This window comes from Dermacentor albipictus, chromosome 5, assembly GCF_038994185.2.
Source record: "Dermacentor albipictus isolate Rhodes 1998 colony chromosome 5, USDA_Dalb.pri_finalv2, whole genome shotgun sequence".
NCBI classification, from domain to species: domain Eukaryota; kingdom Metazoa; phylum Arthropoda; class Arachnida; order Ixodida; family Ixodidae; genus Dermacentor; species Dermacentor albipictus.
Genome location: NC_091825.1, coordinates 92,055,001 through 92,070,888, shown reverse-complemented (window position 1 = coordinate 92,070,888; position 15,888 = coordinate 92,055,001). Strand labels below are relative to the sequence as shown.

At 45.1% G+C, this 15,888-nt stretch overlaps 2 protein-coding genes across 12 annotated transcripts in view; one reads left to right on the top strand and one right to left on the bottom strand.

Annotated features, from left to right (window-relative positions):
* The window catches only part of Ask1 (apoptotic signal-regulating kinase 1), a 113,466-nt gene extending 109,941 nt beyond the window's left edge, over positions 1 to 3,525 (bottom strand). For 8 of the 11 annotated variants that reach the window (XM_070538579.1, XM_070538581.1, XM_070538580.1 and 5 more), the window contains exon 1: positions 3,390 to 3,525. In XM_070538579.1, the coding sequence (XP_070394680.1) occupies positions 3,390 to 3,400 (11 nt within the window). In that variant the 5' untranslated portion in view covers positions 3,401 to 3,525. The other 3 variants (XM_070538583.1, XM_070538585.1, XM_070538584.1) reach the window with 3 other exon arrangements.
* An 8,696-nt stretch (positions 3,526 to 12,221) lies between these two features.
* Positions 12,222 to 15,888, top strand: part of hgo (homogentisate 1,2-dioxygenase) — a 67,383-nt gene continuing 63,716 nt past the window's right edge. The window contains exon 1 of the mRNA XM_070538577.1: positions 12,222 to 12,521. Within this exon, the coding sequence (XP_070394678.1) occupies positions 12,498 to 12,521 (24 nt within the window). The 5' untranslated portion in view covers positions 12,222 to 12,497. The remainder of the gene's footprint in view (positions 12,522 to 15,888) is intronic.

Sequence of the window (15,888 nt, the reverse complement as noted above, 5' to 3'; positions counted from 1 at the left end):
GGTGCAAGCATTTGCAGAAACAAGAAGCTACAGGTCCAGTGGCATGCCCTTTTCCTAACTGCTGGTCTACAGTTCATCACTACCTTTTTTGCGAGATGCATTGGCATTCAAGTCAAGACCATCTTGAACTGCTGAGGAAGGCTTTTAGGAAACCATTGCCATATTTTTTAAGACTATGGTCCACACTCATTGCATGCGCCCCAATTCGGCCACACTTTACATTGGCCACAACCATAATACAGTCGGTAAGCAAAAAAAGATTATTTTCAAGTATTACGAACCTGAGTTTTTTATTAGATTACATAAATTAGGCTTCACTACTGATTTTGCCACGTGATTTAACATAGTAAAAGGTTCCAGGCACAGTTGAGCTTTTTTTCAAGTGTGGCTACGAGCTAGAAAATTAAGTGATGTCTGATCTGTACCTTTAGATAGTCCGCAATGTGATAAACTTCAACAATTTAGACATCTATAGTCCACGGCCTATAGTCTGGAAAATACGATAACTGTAACACCAATGTATTTCGTAGCATATTTTCAGGACAGGTATGTCAAAACTGATGCTAGTCTTAGGACTTCCGCCAAGCATACCTGACTTCACTACTGCCAACCTTCAATTTTGCAATCTGAACATGTGTCTAAAGAGGATGTGCATCTTGGAGGAGTCAAATGGGAATAAAAAGAATAAACATCAAGTTAATGTAAGTTTTTTCACTCCTGGATTTCTGAATTTCAGGTGAATAACCTCTGTTGGTCGCAGTTATTTCTACAGCTCCTCTTATATGACCTCCGAGGGACATGACAATGACCTGAAGCAGAACCATTGCAAGCTGTTGCAAGGTCCTTTTATTACAGCCACTGCACTTCAAAAGGCACTTGAAATAAATCAGATGGGTATTTGATAACAGCATGCTTTATGTGATTTCACCTCCCTAGGTCATCAGCTAGATGCGTGAACACACTTTGATATGGTGAAGATTTTACACAATAGGCATGTAAAATTGTGCATCTATTTCTCATGACTCAAGGCAGCTCTGTCCTCTTGTGGCTTGATAATGGGTAGACTAAACATTGAAGAGACAATAAGAAACTGATTTGTCAATGCTACAGCACCTGTGTTGCATTTCCATGAGCCCCAGAGTGCAACAACACATATTTTTCAAGTTAACTTGAATGAATGTGCAATCAACTGCCTCCTTCAAGCCAACCACAGTCGTAATATGCTGCCTGTTGTCGCACAACATTAACAGTAGCCTGACCATATTGTTAACTTCTTGAAACAAATTTGTTATCTGGTAAATGCTAATGCTTACATGCTGCAAATTAACTGTTTTCCCAAGTTTGGACAGAAGTGACAGATTATGGCAACAAAAACAAGATACCGCGACGGCCACTGCTGTATTCAAATATCCTTCAAAATTTAGGAATGTACTACATATATTTCCCTGAGCAAAAGTACACGGACCTGGGATTCTGCGATCAAGCTGATTTTTATTTCCACCTATGAACATGACTAGAAATTGAAGACTGCCATTCAAACTTAGCAGTGCAATGTTCTCCAGTGCGCTCGTCAATTGCAGCTTATGCAGCTGAATTGCGAATAAGTTCAGTTCTTGTTGCGAGCCTGTGGTCCATATTGTTACGGAGTTAAAAACAATCAGACGTGTATTTGCAGAATATTTACAATCATTATATCAGCTGACAAGATGGCAGACAGCATGTGAAACCCAGAACATCGTCTTCTTCCGACGATGATTAAAACAATATTATTTTGCTCACAGCTGTGCCTGCATAGGCACAATGAAATGAGTTTAGATCAGAATGTTCAGTTAAGAATGAAGAGTTTATGTAGTGACAATTTTTTTCTAAGTTTTTTTTAGTTTATATTACACTTTCAAATGATCAGAAATTAATACTGCGAAGCGGGACGATACGCAAGAGAACGAGAGAAATATTTACAGAAAAATAAAAGAAAGAAAGACGACGCAAACCCACTCGCCAGCCATGCTAATAATGAATATTCACAAGCATCGCACAACTCTCGAAAGCCAAACATCTGCTTCGCAGATATTTTCAGTAAACTTTACACGGAAGTTCGGGGAAGAGCGTATCCGGCGGGCGAAATCCACGCGAGTTCAAAGTGCGAACCAAGGGTGCGATCGCGCACACAGCAACATGTTGACTGCGTCGCGCAGCGGTTTGGGGCGGCACTATGACGCGCATGCCGTTTATGATACGCAATAAAAAGCTACACCTCGACGCGCTCCGATCAAGCGCCGCGCTTCGTGCAGACCACAGCGTAGACATATCGCGGCTGCCAGTGTTAAAACACCAGGCGGAGTGGACGTAAGCGTGCACAGGAGCAATGTTTGCTGGCGCGATACTGAATGCGTGCCGTTTGCAAAAGAACAAACGCATCGATCAAACAACACGGAGAGAGGACACATAGATGTCCGATGTGATTTCATTGACACTGCGACGTTATTGCCAATGTGAACGTCGTTACCGCGTTTAGAAGCGAAAATTTGTTCGATGCGAGCGGAAGTTTTTAGCACAGCAACGCTAGGCTTTAATCGAACTGTTGAAAGCAGGCGAATTCTAGCAAATGCCGTGCACCAACTTTTCGGTGGGCATTTCAGATTTCTTCTTTTCTTTTTTCCTTTGCGACCCAAGTTGAATAGCTGTAAGCGCATCGCGAAACGAGGGCCGTAGCGTTACGTTAGAAACGGGCCGAAAAGACACTTCAAAAACACACAACACGTACCGTCCCGTAGCTGCGTTGACCTCCGGTCAACAAGCGAAACTATTTCGGCGTGTTTATTTTTCTGGGCGCCGTCGCCGACGACTTGGTGGCGGTCGACGTCTCAAGTTTTTGCTTTCCAAATTAGGAAAGAGACCGTTACTCAGTGGGCGCACACGGTTCGAAACACAAGTCACGAAACTGGGGTGTCGATTACGCGCGTGTCGCACTTACATCTTAACGAAAAAGAGTCGAGCAGGGGCGCCGTACTTCCAAAGAGGCGCTCTACGATTGCCACATACCGTTACCAAAAACAGCTGCTCGCTTCATTTATATATGGCTTTTCGTAACCGCGCAACGGCCTCACAAACCACGTCGCCAAACCAGCCAGAACGACGCTACCAACACCGCCACCGACCCCATGAGTGCCACGACCTCACGGTCAACACATCCGCGAAAACGTCCGGCTCGCTCATGAACTAGCGCGGACTTGAGTCACACGAGCACGGCGGCAAAATCAAGCGATGGCAAAGCGACTGCTCCACAATACCCAGCTACCCTTGACGTTCATGGACATCGCACACGCTTCTGCGGCAACGCTGGAGTTTCGAAACCACAATCACTCGCTGATAAATAATCACACTCTCACCTTTTAAGCATGAGAACTTCATGGGAATCCCAACGACCATCGCCTCGTACCAAATTTTCTGGTGGATGCCATAGCCATGGTTAATCACGTGATATCCTCTTGGAAGCGCCATGTTTGTTCACGTGATTATGACGCGCTTGCGTGTTGGGTTCCAGTATTTCCAAAGAACATTAAAATTGACCGCTTTTATCAAGTTAAGTGTAAATTGCTTTTATTTTAATAATTTGCTCTAAATTATGTTAGCTGTAATTATGGAAAGAAGTGATTTTTGTCGCGCTAACGAACATAACGCTTAAGTGTACTCAGACAATGCTCCAGTGCATAGTCGAACGAACGGCGCTCTCCCGCTGAGGTGCCGCGTGTGGAAAAATTTTGCGAGGGCGCTGCGAACGAACTGGATTAGGGTGAAGACGCACCATATGGACGCGCTTTGCGGCATATTCAACGTAATTTCGCCGCGGGCGCTGAGAGCGATTGTACGTGTACGCTCTGATGAGGAAGCTTTAGCTCGGGCCCAACTCCGACGCGGCCTATTCAAATACATGTAAAACGCAAAAACGGACGGACGGACGGAAAAAACTTTAATGGAAAAAGGACCTGCGAGGTTGCCAGCCCGGGCTCAGACCACCCGGGCATTGTGTGCGGTGAGGCATAGCCTTTCCACCACTGCCCGGGCCCGCTGGATAGCCCATAATTGGTCGTGTAGTTCTGAGCTAGTCAGAGCGCTTAGCCATCGCTCCTCGAGAAGGTCCGGTTCTATCTTGTCCTCTACGTATACTGAACCGATCTGTGTGCACTTCCACAAGATGTGTGCCATGTCTGCGTGTTCGTGTTTGCAGAGCTTGCAGCTTGCGTCTGGATATTGTGTTGAATTTATTCTGTTTAAGTGTACTGGGTTTCGGAACGTTCTGGTTTGCAATCTTCTCCAATCTGTTTCTTGAGACCTGTCGAGTTGTTTGTGGGGTTGTGGGTATGCTTCTCTTTGTTTCGTGTAGTGTGTCAGTATGTCGTGGTACGTGACCAGTCTGTCCCTGTCGTCTTTTATCGCTTCTTCGTCGTCCTCGCCTCCTCCGTCTTCTCCATCGCCTCCGCCGCAGTCCTTTCCTCTTCCCCAAGGGTTGCGGGGTGTTGGGCCGTCACTGTCCGTGCCGCGGTGGGTTAGTGTTCGCGCGACTCGGTGGGCCTTCTCGTTGAGGTTGGGAGGGGCATTCATGGTAACTTCTCCCATATGTGCCGGGATCCATTTGAGGTATTTGGGTGTAATTGTGCCGTTCTTAAAGTCTTCTGCTCTGTGGTTCAGGATTTTGGCCGCCTCGGTGGAGACCCAGCCCTTTGTGAAATTCCTAATAGCCGTCTTCGAGTCGCTGATTATTGTTCTGTATTGTTGCCGACCGCTGATTATAGCCAATGCGATTGCCGTTTCTTCCGCTGCCTCCGACGATCTAGTCCTTACGGAGCCCGCAGTCACGGTCTTTCCTTTCGTGCATACGACCGCCATTGCGAAGAGGGAGTTGAGTTACCTTTGTCAGCTGAGTTACCTTTGTCAGCGCCGACACCACCATTGTCGTCCCTGTTTCGGGGGTACCGCGCGGCGTCTACGAAGAGCACCCCCTCCCGCGCGCCGTGATTTTTGAGAATCGTTTTCGTGCGGCATTTTCTTCTCTCGACATTGTGCACGGGGTGCATGTTCTTCGGGATATTTTCCGTGTTAATTGCGGCTCGGACGTCTGGGTGAATCTGCATCTTGGGGCCGTTCATTCCGTGGTAGTTTATGCCGATCTTTTCCATGATTTCTCTGCCCGCCTTGGTTCCGGAGAGTCTTTCAAGTTGCGCTATTCTCTGTGCTTCTGCGATCTCCTCCAGCGTGTTATGCACCCCGAGTTGTAGTAACCTTTCGTTTCTTGTGTATTGGGGGAGACCCAGTGCTGTTCTGTACGCTTTTCTAATGAGCGCGTCGATCCTGTCTTTCTCGGCCTTGTTCCAGTGGACGAATGCCGCCACGTACGCGACGTGGCTGATCGCGAAGGCCTGAACGAGCCGTACGACGTTTCTTTCCTTAATGCCCCTCCTGTTGTTGGAGACTCTCTGTATTAGCCGAATGGCCGCCATGACTTTCTTTTCCAGGCGTGTTATAGTTTCCGTGTTTGTTCCCCTGGCTTCGATCCAGAGACCCAGGACTCTAATCTTTTGGACCATGGGTATCTCCGTGCCTTTCCTCGTGGTTAATCTGATTCCCCTTTTGTGTAGTTCCGCTACGTCTCTGGACGGTTTGCCGGACCTCCTGGGGCGGTAGAGCAGCAGTTCCGATTTTTCCGGTGAGCATTCAAGTCCGGTGCCCTCTAGATGATTTTCGATTGCCTCCACCGCCCCTTGAAGTCTGTTCTCCATATCACCCTCGCTTGCGTCTTTCGTGGTCCAAATCGTAATGTCGTCTGCATAAACGGTGTGATTAATGCCTTCTATTTGGTCCAGTTTTTCCGATAGTCCGATCATGACGAGGTTGAAGAGCATCGGTGACACGACGGACCCTTGCGGCGTGCCAGCGCTGCCCATGTCCACCTGGATACTCTCCTCCTCGTCCAGTCTGATTCTGGCTTTTCTTCCCGTAAGGAAATCTCGGATAAAATTATACGTTCGTTCGCCCAGGCCGAGTTGCACGATTCTGTCGAGTATGGCCGTGTGCTTGACCCTGTCGAAGGCCTTCTTTAGATCAAGCCCAAGTATTGCTCTCAAGCCCCGCCCCGTGGTATCTATGACTTGCTCCTTTAGTTGTATCATTGCGTCTTGTGTAGAGAGCCCTCTTCTGAAGCCAATCGTGTTGCTGTGGTACAGGTCGTTTGACTCCAGGTAGCCGTTAACTCTACTCAGGCAAGCATGCTCCATCACTTTACCAACGCAGGAAGTGAGAGAGATCGGCCGCATGTTCTGTATTTCTAAGGGTTTACCCGGCTTCGGGATGAGGATCACGTCGGACCTCTTCAATTCGTCGGGTATCCCGCCGTTCCGCCAGCACTCGTTGATGTAGTCTGTCAAGCGGCTCGTTGCCTGGTCGTCCAGGTTCCGGAGCATCTTGTTGGTCACTTTGTCGGGGCCCGGAGCCGACTTGGTCTTGATGGTCTGCAGGACCGCCTTGATTTCTTGCTGGGAGAAATCTCTGTCGAGGTCTTCGTTGGGAGAGCCCGAGTAGTTCCGGTGTTCAACGGCTGGAGGTCTCTCAAGGTAGAGCTTGACGATTTCATCACCCATTTCACGGATGTTTCCTTTGTACTTGTGTCTGAGCTTGGTCATTTCCGCTTTCGCCGCTGTCTTCGTTCCCGACGGGTCGAGCAGGTGCTTGAGGATCTTCCACGTCTTGCCCGTGTTGATGTTGCCGTCCATGGCGTCGCATACCTCGTCCCAATCCTGATTGCATAACTGGGCGCTGTGTGCTTCGATGGTCTTATTTAGTTCCGCGATTTTGCGCCTTAGATTTCTATTGTGTTTTTGCCCTTGCAGCCGTTTCTGGATGGATTTTTTGGCTTGTACGAGGTGCGCGAGCCTGCTGTCCATCCGCGGAGAGTGACCACCACCGTTGTCGTCGTCTTCATGTTCATGAAATTTGTTGCATTTGAAAGAGAAAATTAAATTCTAGTGACTGCTGAAAGCGGAATTTCGACTTAGGTCATGTGCTTTATTAAACAGATTTTCACAAATTCGAAGGTTTGAAAAAGAAATAGAAGCACGAAGTTTACAAATTCATAGCTCTGCATCAAGAGCGGATATCGCAGTTCTGTAAACGGCATCCATTAGATCGTTCAAAGCGGACAAATTCGATACGTCATTTTATATCTTACGTGAATTTGTTATGTTGTTACAAGGAAGGAAGGAAGGAAAAAGTGGAGGAGGAAGGCAGGGAGGTTAACCAGTTTAGCTTAACCGGTTTGCTACCCTACACATGGGAGCGGGATGGGGGCGATGAAAGACGCGGAGAAGAGATAGAGAGCACGGCACACACATCGTTGGTTACAGTGTGTCACTCTTGCGCGGTACGTGACATCACTGTCACAGCCGCTTGTCCAAGCCCGTCTCCTTCATAAACCGAAGTAGACCCTTCGTCGCCTTCAACTGCGATGTCTTCTGTCGGCGGCATGTGAAAATCGTGTCGAGGGACTATGGTCTAGTGTCAAGGTGCGCTAGAATGGATGCCAGGGACTGTCGCTGAACATTATATTCAGGACAGTCGCTCAGAATGTGTTCCAGCGTCTCCTCGCAAAGACAGGCATTGCAGAGAGCGTTGACGGCCATTCCAATGCGAAACGAGTAAGATTTCGTGAAGGCCATCCCTAGCCATAAGCGATAAAGCAGGGTGGCCTCACTTCGGCGGAGTCCAGTTGGCTTACAAAGACGCCTCAAGGAGGGCAGGTCGTGTTGACGATTGCTCCGGTCGGTCTGGCTGCTTGGTGTGCGCCATAGAGAGAGCGTGATCTCCCGTGCAAGCACTCGAAGTCTGCTGGCTGCGTCGGACCGTGAAAATGCTATGGCCTCTTCCTGTGTGTCTTCAAGAGCTGTCCGAGCGGCTTTATCGGCGTCTTCATTTCCTATGACGCCGCAGTGATTTGGTAGCCACTGAAACGTCACGTGATGTCCTTTCTCACGTGATGTATGGAGTATAGGCATCTAATATCGAGCACGAGCTGTTCGAATGGCCCGCGACGCAGAGCTGATAGAAGAGATTGTAGGCTGCCTTTGAGTCACTGAAAATTGACCATTGTCGAGGTGGTTCCCGGTTGACGAAACAAAGTGCAGCGCGAAGAGCAGCTAGTTCCGCAGATGTAGATGTCGTTGGGTGGTCAGTCCTAAAGCTGATGGTATTACCATGTTGTTACAATGGTTCTGCAAAAGCTGTATTTCCATATTACTAATATTTTTTTAGATCCATGTGTAACACATAAATTTTGTCCGCTTTAGGTGTACTACCAGATGCAACTCACAGAATTGTATTATCATTTTTCGTTGCTGAGTTAGAATTGTAAACTTTATAGTTTTGTTTTTCGAAAATGTTCAAATTTGACAATTTTTCATTAAAAAGTGAGGACCTAAATCGGAAGTTCGAAACCATCCGTCACTATATTTCAAGTTTTTCTGTTAAATACAGCAAACCTCATCAAATTTGGTGCAGTGGAGGCTGAGAAAAACAAATTCTCATTTTACATGTATTTAGATAGGAGCACCCGAGCTAAAGCTTCCTCTTATAATGGTACTTTATTTCAACTGCAAATTTATATTGACACCTTTCTTGCTACGTATACATATTTGACGCATAGGCTATACAACATGACGTTTTCAATCTTGCTGTCGTTGTCAAATGTGCCGTCTGACAGCGAGCTCGCGTTCATTGCTCGGACGCTGGCGGACACCCAGTTTCTCTCGCAGAAAGTCTGTGCAGTACAATTTTTTATTGTTTTACTCACTTTGGTGCGCACGCGACTCCTGTCGGCCGGTACCAGTTGTAGATTTAGCCATGTGAACTGATATAGCCGCCATCTGCAACATGAAGCTACGAAAAAAAAATTATTGATATCGTGTCAATTTACGCGCTCTTCTTGTTGGTGGAATATCGATCACGATCAATGATCAAAGATAACAATATTATAGTGAAATAAACCAGGTTAACTGCGTGGTGCGAAAACATGCTGATGACCAATGCACGTCTAGGTAAATCTAAGGACATATAGACATATGAGGAAAATTATCAAATATTCTAAATGCACTGATTGAAAAAGGGAAAACTCCCGACCGGAATAAGCGTATTTCTTTTAAAAGCTGCACCAGCCACAGGTGAGCCAATCGACTTTACGAGAAAAGGAATCAAGGCAATTACTGGACGTTAATATATGAACAACAGTGTCAGGGAAAAAATATTGCCTATGTACCCAAACTGAATCGGGGAGACCGGGAAGTCTTTACCAGAGTAATCTCCTTCGCTTGTCTGGCGATCTCCTTCAACGTGCCAGCAGGCGCAAAGAACTAGAAACAGATAGTCTAATCGAATGGAATTTGTTGTTCAGATCATATTTGACTTGAGGATTCACTATTAAAAATGATTGAATAGCCGTTTCCATTCGAATGTAATGCATAACAGCCCTTTTGAAGTCTTGAAGGTGAGTGCCCGATGCAAGTGAGGACTCTTATCCCGTGGTTGCTTAGTGGCTATGGTGTTGGGCTGCTAAGCACGAGGTCGCGGGATCGAATTCCGGCCACGGCGAAATGCGAAAACACCCGTGTACTTAGATTTAGGTGTATGTTAAATAACCCCAGGTAGTACAAATTTCCGGAGTCCCCCAGTACGGCGCGCCTCAGGATCAGAAAGTGGGTTTGGAACGTAAAACTCCATAATTTATTTAATTATCCCGAAGGATTAAGCTGCTGTAGAGTCGTGGCTGTTGCGCGGAAGCGCACCTGTACATGAGAAAATTGACTCACGCATGCTAATCGGTTCTGCTGAACAAGTTCCCAGCTGTCATGCAATACAACCGCCCCCGTTTTCGGGTAGCCTGTAAATCTGTTAACTTGATTCAGGCAATTAAAACATTTTTTGACAGTATCACCATGTCTGCAACCCATTAAAACTGGGTTCCCAAAGTGGTACCCCACTCACCTTCTTCAACGAACACAGCAGACCTACAAGTATATGTACGTGTATGTGAGGCATGACGTTCCTTTAATTGCTTCATTATATTGTTCTTATGATAGTGCACCGGATAACTGAAAGCAGTCGTTTATAATATAGAAGCTGCTTAGTTGAGCGGAAGTACAGTTGGGGAAATTTAGGTATGGAATATAAAATAAGCGTAACATGTTTTTCCCAGAAATCAGACTCGAGAATAATTTCTTTCGTTCACACGTACCCCTGAAGAAAGCCCAAGGACGCAGCTACCGCCTATTTTTTGTTTATAATTTAATTTAAGAAATGTTGGTGTTTTACGTCTGGCGATATGATTATGAAGCATCCCGTTCAGTTCTCATCACCTGGGGTTATTTAACGTGCACCTAAACAGAAGTACACGGTCGTATTTATATTTCGTTCTCATCGAATTCTGCGACCTGGTTTGAACCCGTGCGTAAGCTCGAGTTTAGCAGCGCAACGCCATATCCAGTATGCAGCCACTAATTAGCCTACTGTGCAGCCTTATTGTTTTCGTTGTTGTTGTTAAGCATAGATGAGACAAAAAAATATCGCACGGCTTACGGGCTAAATATTGGCACATATAATGGCTACCCGAAACTGTTTTCGGCGCCCGAGGTCCGACCGCCGTAAAAAGAAGCCGTACCAATTACTCCGCGTTCTGTTACGCGAGGAAGACGGGAGCATGAATGGAATGTCTCACTGCAATTTTTTTCTTTTTCTATGCGAATACTTCCCGTAAATCTGAGTACAGGGCGCCGGAGGGGGCAGATATATTTTATTTGTTTGAAGCGGCAAGCCGGAAGTTTACATGTTTTTCCGCTTGCGTTTCGCAAGACCTACTGATGGAAAACTATATGCGCAAAAATACATACGAAAGATACGTGCACGAATATGCATACATACAACCGCACAATAACACATTAGAATGAAAGCCGACATTGCGGCCGCAATGCACGCACAATCCCTAAGCGGCATTTAAAAAAAAGAAATAAAGAAGACGAAGAAAAGCCCGTGTCATATGCAATTATAAACACCGTTTTGAGCGGTCTGAACCTATCTACCTGCGCGTGAAGTAGTACGAATGACCCTTCCGAGTATCGCCAGCAGTTTCCCGTGCACAGCGCGGCCTTGATGCGGCCCAATCCACTTAATTAAGAGGAAGCTTTAGCTCTGGCCCAACTCCGACGCCGCCTATTCAAATACATGTAAAATGCAAAAACGTTTTTCATAGATAACCCCTGGTCAGATTTTAATGAAATTTGTTGCATTTGAGAGACAAAGTTAAATTCTAGTGACTGTTGGAAGTGGAATTTCGATTCAGGCCCCAAATTTTGTTAAAGATATTTTCGAAAATCCGAAAGTTTGAAAAAAAGAATAGAAGCACGAAGTTTACACATTTATAGCTCTGCATCAAGAACAGCTATCGTGGTTCTGTAAACGGTATCTGTTAGATTAATGAAAGCGGATAAATTCGACACGTCATTTTATATCGTACGTGAATTTGTTACGTTGTTTACAAAGGTTCTGCAAAATCTGTATTTCCATATTATTAAATTTTTTGAGATTCATGTGTAACAAATCAATTTTGTCCGCTTTCGATATACTATTAGATGCAATTTACAGAATTGTATTATTCTTTTTTGTTGCTGAATTACAGAGTTACTAACTTGATAGTTTCGTTTTCTGAAAATTTTAATTTTTGCCAATTTTTAATAATATTTTGACAACCTAAATCAAAAATTTGAAAGCAACTATCACTAGATTTTAAGTTTTTGTTTTAAATGCAACAAATCTCGTCAAATTTGGTGCAGTGGTTGCCGAGAAAAAAGAATTCTCCTTTTACATGTATTTAGATAGCAGCGCCCGAGCTAAAGCTTCCTCTTAAATCTACTTCGATCGCAGCGCCGCCACAGTATTTTTCGTCGTCGCGCGCCTCACTGCAAAGCAAGCGTCGCCCCAGCCGCTCGCTCCACTCAACCGTATTCTAGTACACTCTAAATTACCAAAGCTGTACTGTCGTGACATCTGCCGACTGTGTCGTCAACATTCATGGTGCGTACATAGCCTCCAAGATTCAAAAGTGACTGCCACCAGATCTCGGATGCCATAGTTCGTTTCAACGAATCGGTAGCGCCAGCGCTCGCCGACACGCCGTTTATTGGAACAGGGGTGCGATTTGACGGGAAGGGCCGAGGTTACTGAACCAATTGTTTTTCCTGATCGTTCCTCACGAAATTCCGCATTTGACGCACGCAATGGAAGAGTGCGGTGAAAGAGAGTCGACGTAGCGGTGGGTTCCCCCGCGAGAGGCCGCCGTGAGGAAGGGAGCGAAACCAGACACGATAAGTGCGCCCGAGACTCTCCGGGTTAATCAGTGAAACGTCAAAACGCGACCGTCTTTCGCCGCGACTACGTGCACTCCGTTTTGGGACGTCTCGAGGATGTCTAAAAAAGAGGAGCTCCATGTAAGTATTGCATGTGTTGCTGCACGGGTGCTATCAAAAGTATATATATAAAAAAAAGAATGATATTTGCCTGTGTATAAATTCGCGCTCGGTGTATCCAACGCTCTATGTATCTTCTGTAAACGTTTGAACGAGGTACGCGCGACAAATAACAGACAGCATAAATGCTTGATTTCAGGATAAAAACACATTCATTGCATAATGTCCACGTATGTCAGTGTAATACAAGTGCACATAACGTAGCCTAAATATTGCATGTTTATAATGAGACGATCGAAGTTAGTCTACGAGATTGTTTTTCGAGCTGGTTAGTCCGGTATGTAAATATATCGTGGCTGAGAGAATCAACTTGTCTGCGGAACACACGTATTTGCACTACTGAAACGAGCCAGAAACAGTGCGTTTTCTGATAGTGAAAGAAAACTCTTATATTCCGTATGCATAGCCGGAACCTTGTGAGTTCGGTTCACTGTTAATGTCAGGAACGACGACAGTCACTAGAACTCCTCGGTCAAAAAGAAGAAAAAAAAATACTGGATCGTCTCGACGAGACGGTTTCGAATTACGAGCGGCGCGACGCGCATATGCACAATCTACACCACTATCTTTGCGAGCGACTGAACGAAAAAAAAGAAAAGAAAAACGAGAAGTGCTAGAAAAAACAAGCAAGGCTAAACAGACTGACGCGCTTAGTGCCTCCAGCTACAGCTTCCGCCGCCGACAGGCTTGTCAGCCGGTTCTCGATTTCCGCGTGGCGCGAAGCGCGCGCGTCACAGCAGCAGACGACACTTGACGCCCGAGGGCGGCCATCTTTTTTTTTAACTCTTGTTTTTTTCTTCCATCCGACATCCCCTCTCATAAAGGACAAGCCGCCGGAACACGGCTTTCGCTAATCTATGCCTCAAGAGAAAATAAAGTGGAAGACAACGGAAAAGAAGAAAATAAATAATGATAAAAATGATGGCGCCGGCCAAACTGGATTCTCAGGTCTTTTCCCCGCCACGGGCTACGGTTTCGTCTTCAAGGACGACCGGACGGTTGCTGCGAACAGCACTAGCGTATACGTAACGAGTAGTGTGACTTCGGGCAGAGATGTGTAAAAGTGGATCTCTTCGAGCGCGCGCGTTCCGCAGACGCCGTTTAAGAGACAAGAAAAAAATGGAGAAAAAAAAAACATTTATGAAAGGAAAAAGCAAGCGGAGAGATGCGGAGACGAAATTCCTTCCGTATCTTCCAAGGTTTCTGGGAAGGTCGGGGTCGTTGATATTGTTATCCAGTGGACCGCTTTCTCGCCGGTGTTGTCCCCAGTCACGCGCTGATCTACAACATACAAAAGCACCGAGGTTGGAATATATATCTGGGACACCCATTTACAAGAGTGATAATGCCGCCAAAAAACTTCCCTTTGTGTGCTCTTCCGGCACTAATAAAATATTTTACATGCAATGAACCATCAAAAAAAAAGAAAAAGAAAAACGCGGTGCGACTGAGTGATAAAATGGAAATGAACAGTTGAAAGCAAAATGAAAATGCTCAAGCAATCTCATGCTCATAATCCAAGTCGACTGCTTCGTTTATCGTTTCATTTAGCGGCAGCAGTCCTCTATGGATGACACGCACGCTGTCAATCGTAAAGTGTTACGAGCCGAGTGTAAAGAATGCATCTGGCCGCCAACGGCAGCAGGACATCGCGCCTCTCCACAAACGCTTAAATATGTTGTTGCCTTTCGCAGTTTGAGACGTGTGAGACCGTCAAACGCCAACGCGAAGATTGCACCTACCTGCAGTGGTGGCTAAGCGGCTATGACGTTGTGCTGATGAGCACTAGGTGACTGGTTCAATCCCCGGCCACATTCCGATCAAGGCAAAACGAAAGAAAAAAAAAAGAAACCTCCTGTGTACTTGAGTTTAGGCATGAGTTATTAAGAGGAAGCTTCAGCTCTGGCTCAACTCCGACTCGGCCTATTGAAATACATGTGAAACGCAAAAAGGTTTTCCTGAGATAGCCCCCGGACCGATTTTAATGAAATTTGTTGCATTTGAGAGAGAAAGTTAAATTCTAGTGACTGTCGGAAGCGGAATTTCGATTTAGTGCCCGAATGTTGTTAAAAAGATTTTTAAAAATTCGAAAGTTCGAAAAATATAGAAGCAAGAAGTTTATATCAAAAATAATTCTGCATCAAGAACAGATGTCGCGGTTCTGTAAACGGCATCTATTATATCATTGAAAGGTGACAAATTGGATGTGTCATGTTATATCTAATGTGAATTTGTTACATTGTGTCCAAGGGTTCTGTAACAGCTGCATATACACATTACTAATTTTTTTGAGATTCATGTGTAACATGTCGATTTTGTCCGCTTTAGACGTACAATACCATGCAATTCACAGAATTGTGATAACATTTTCTTTGCTTAGTTACAGAGTTGTGAACTTTATAGTTTTGTTTCCTGCATATTTTCGATTTTTGCAAATTTTTAATAAAAATTCACAACCTAAATTGAAAATTCGTAACAAACAGTCTCTAGATTTTAAGTTTGTCTTTTAAATGTAACAAACCTCGTCAAACTAGGTGCAGTGGTTGCCGAGAAAAATGAATTCTCCTTTTACATGTATTTAAATAGGAGCAGCCGAACTACAGCTTCCTCTTAAAGAATCCCAGCTGGTCAGAATTAACACGGACACTTCCACAACGCTGTGTCTCATAACGCATTATATATTAATGGCGGCATTGCCTCTATATGTACATGGCGAAGAGCGTTTTTGAAGCGATTGAGCAGGCTCAATTGTGAAGCAAATAGGCCAGAAGCCGTGGCTGAAGCATATGAGATAAAGAATAATCGGCGTAAAACATTCTTGCTTAGATTGTGAAATCATGCGAGGACGAAAGGGATCCATTATTGCTAATTTTCCTCACCTGCTTAGAAAAAGAACAAATACCGGGTGCTTTTGAGCCAACACATTCAAAATTAAAGAAATAGAGATTGCCTGTAGAAGATAGCACAATTCTAGTCCACCTAGTGGTCTACTCGAAGAGGCGGACATGCGCAAAAAAACTGAAATGCATAATTGACTAATTTACCAAAATCGATAATTAAGTATTTAACTAATTACTTTATGGCGCATATTGCTCTAGCTCAATTCCAGTCTATGGCACGGGCTCATGGGCTAGAATTGTGCTATCTGCCACAGGCAGCTAAAGAAAAAAAAAATGTGAAAGTTCGATGAAACACACTATATAACATAAATAGTAAAGCAACGTTGGCTTGGACAAGGCACGGCGAAAAGTCCTGTATTATGGCGCATAGAAACGCTTGAAATACCATCTCTATTTTCATGCGCGAGACAAGATTTGTTCCGTGTTAA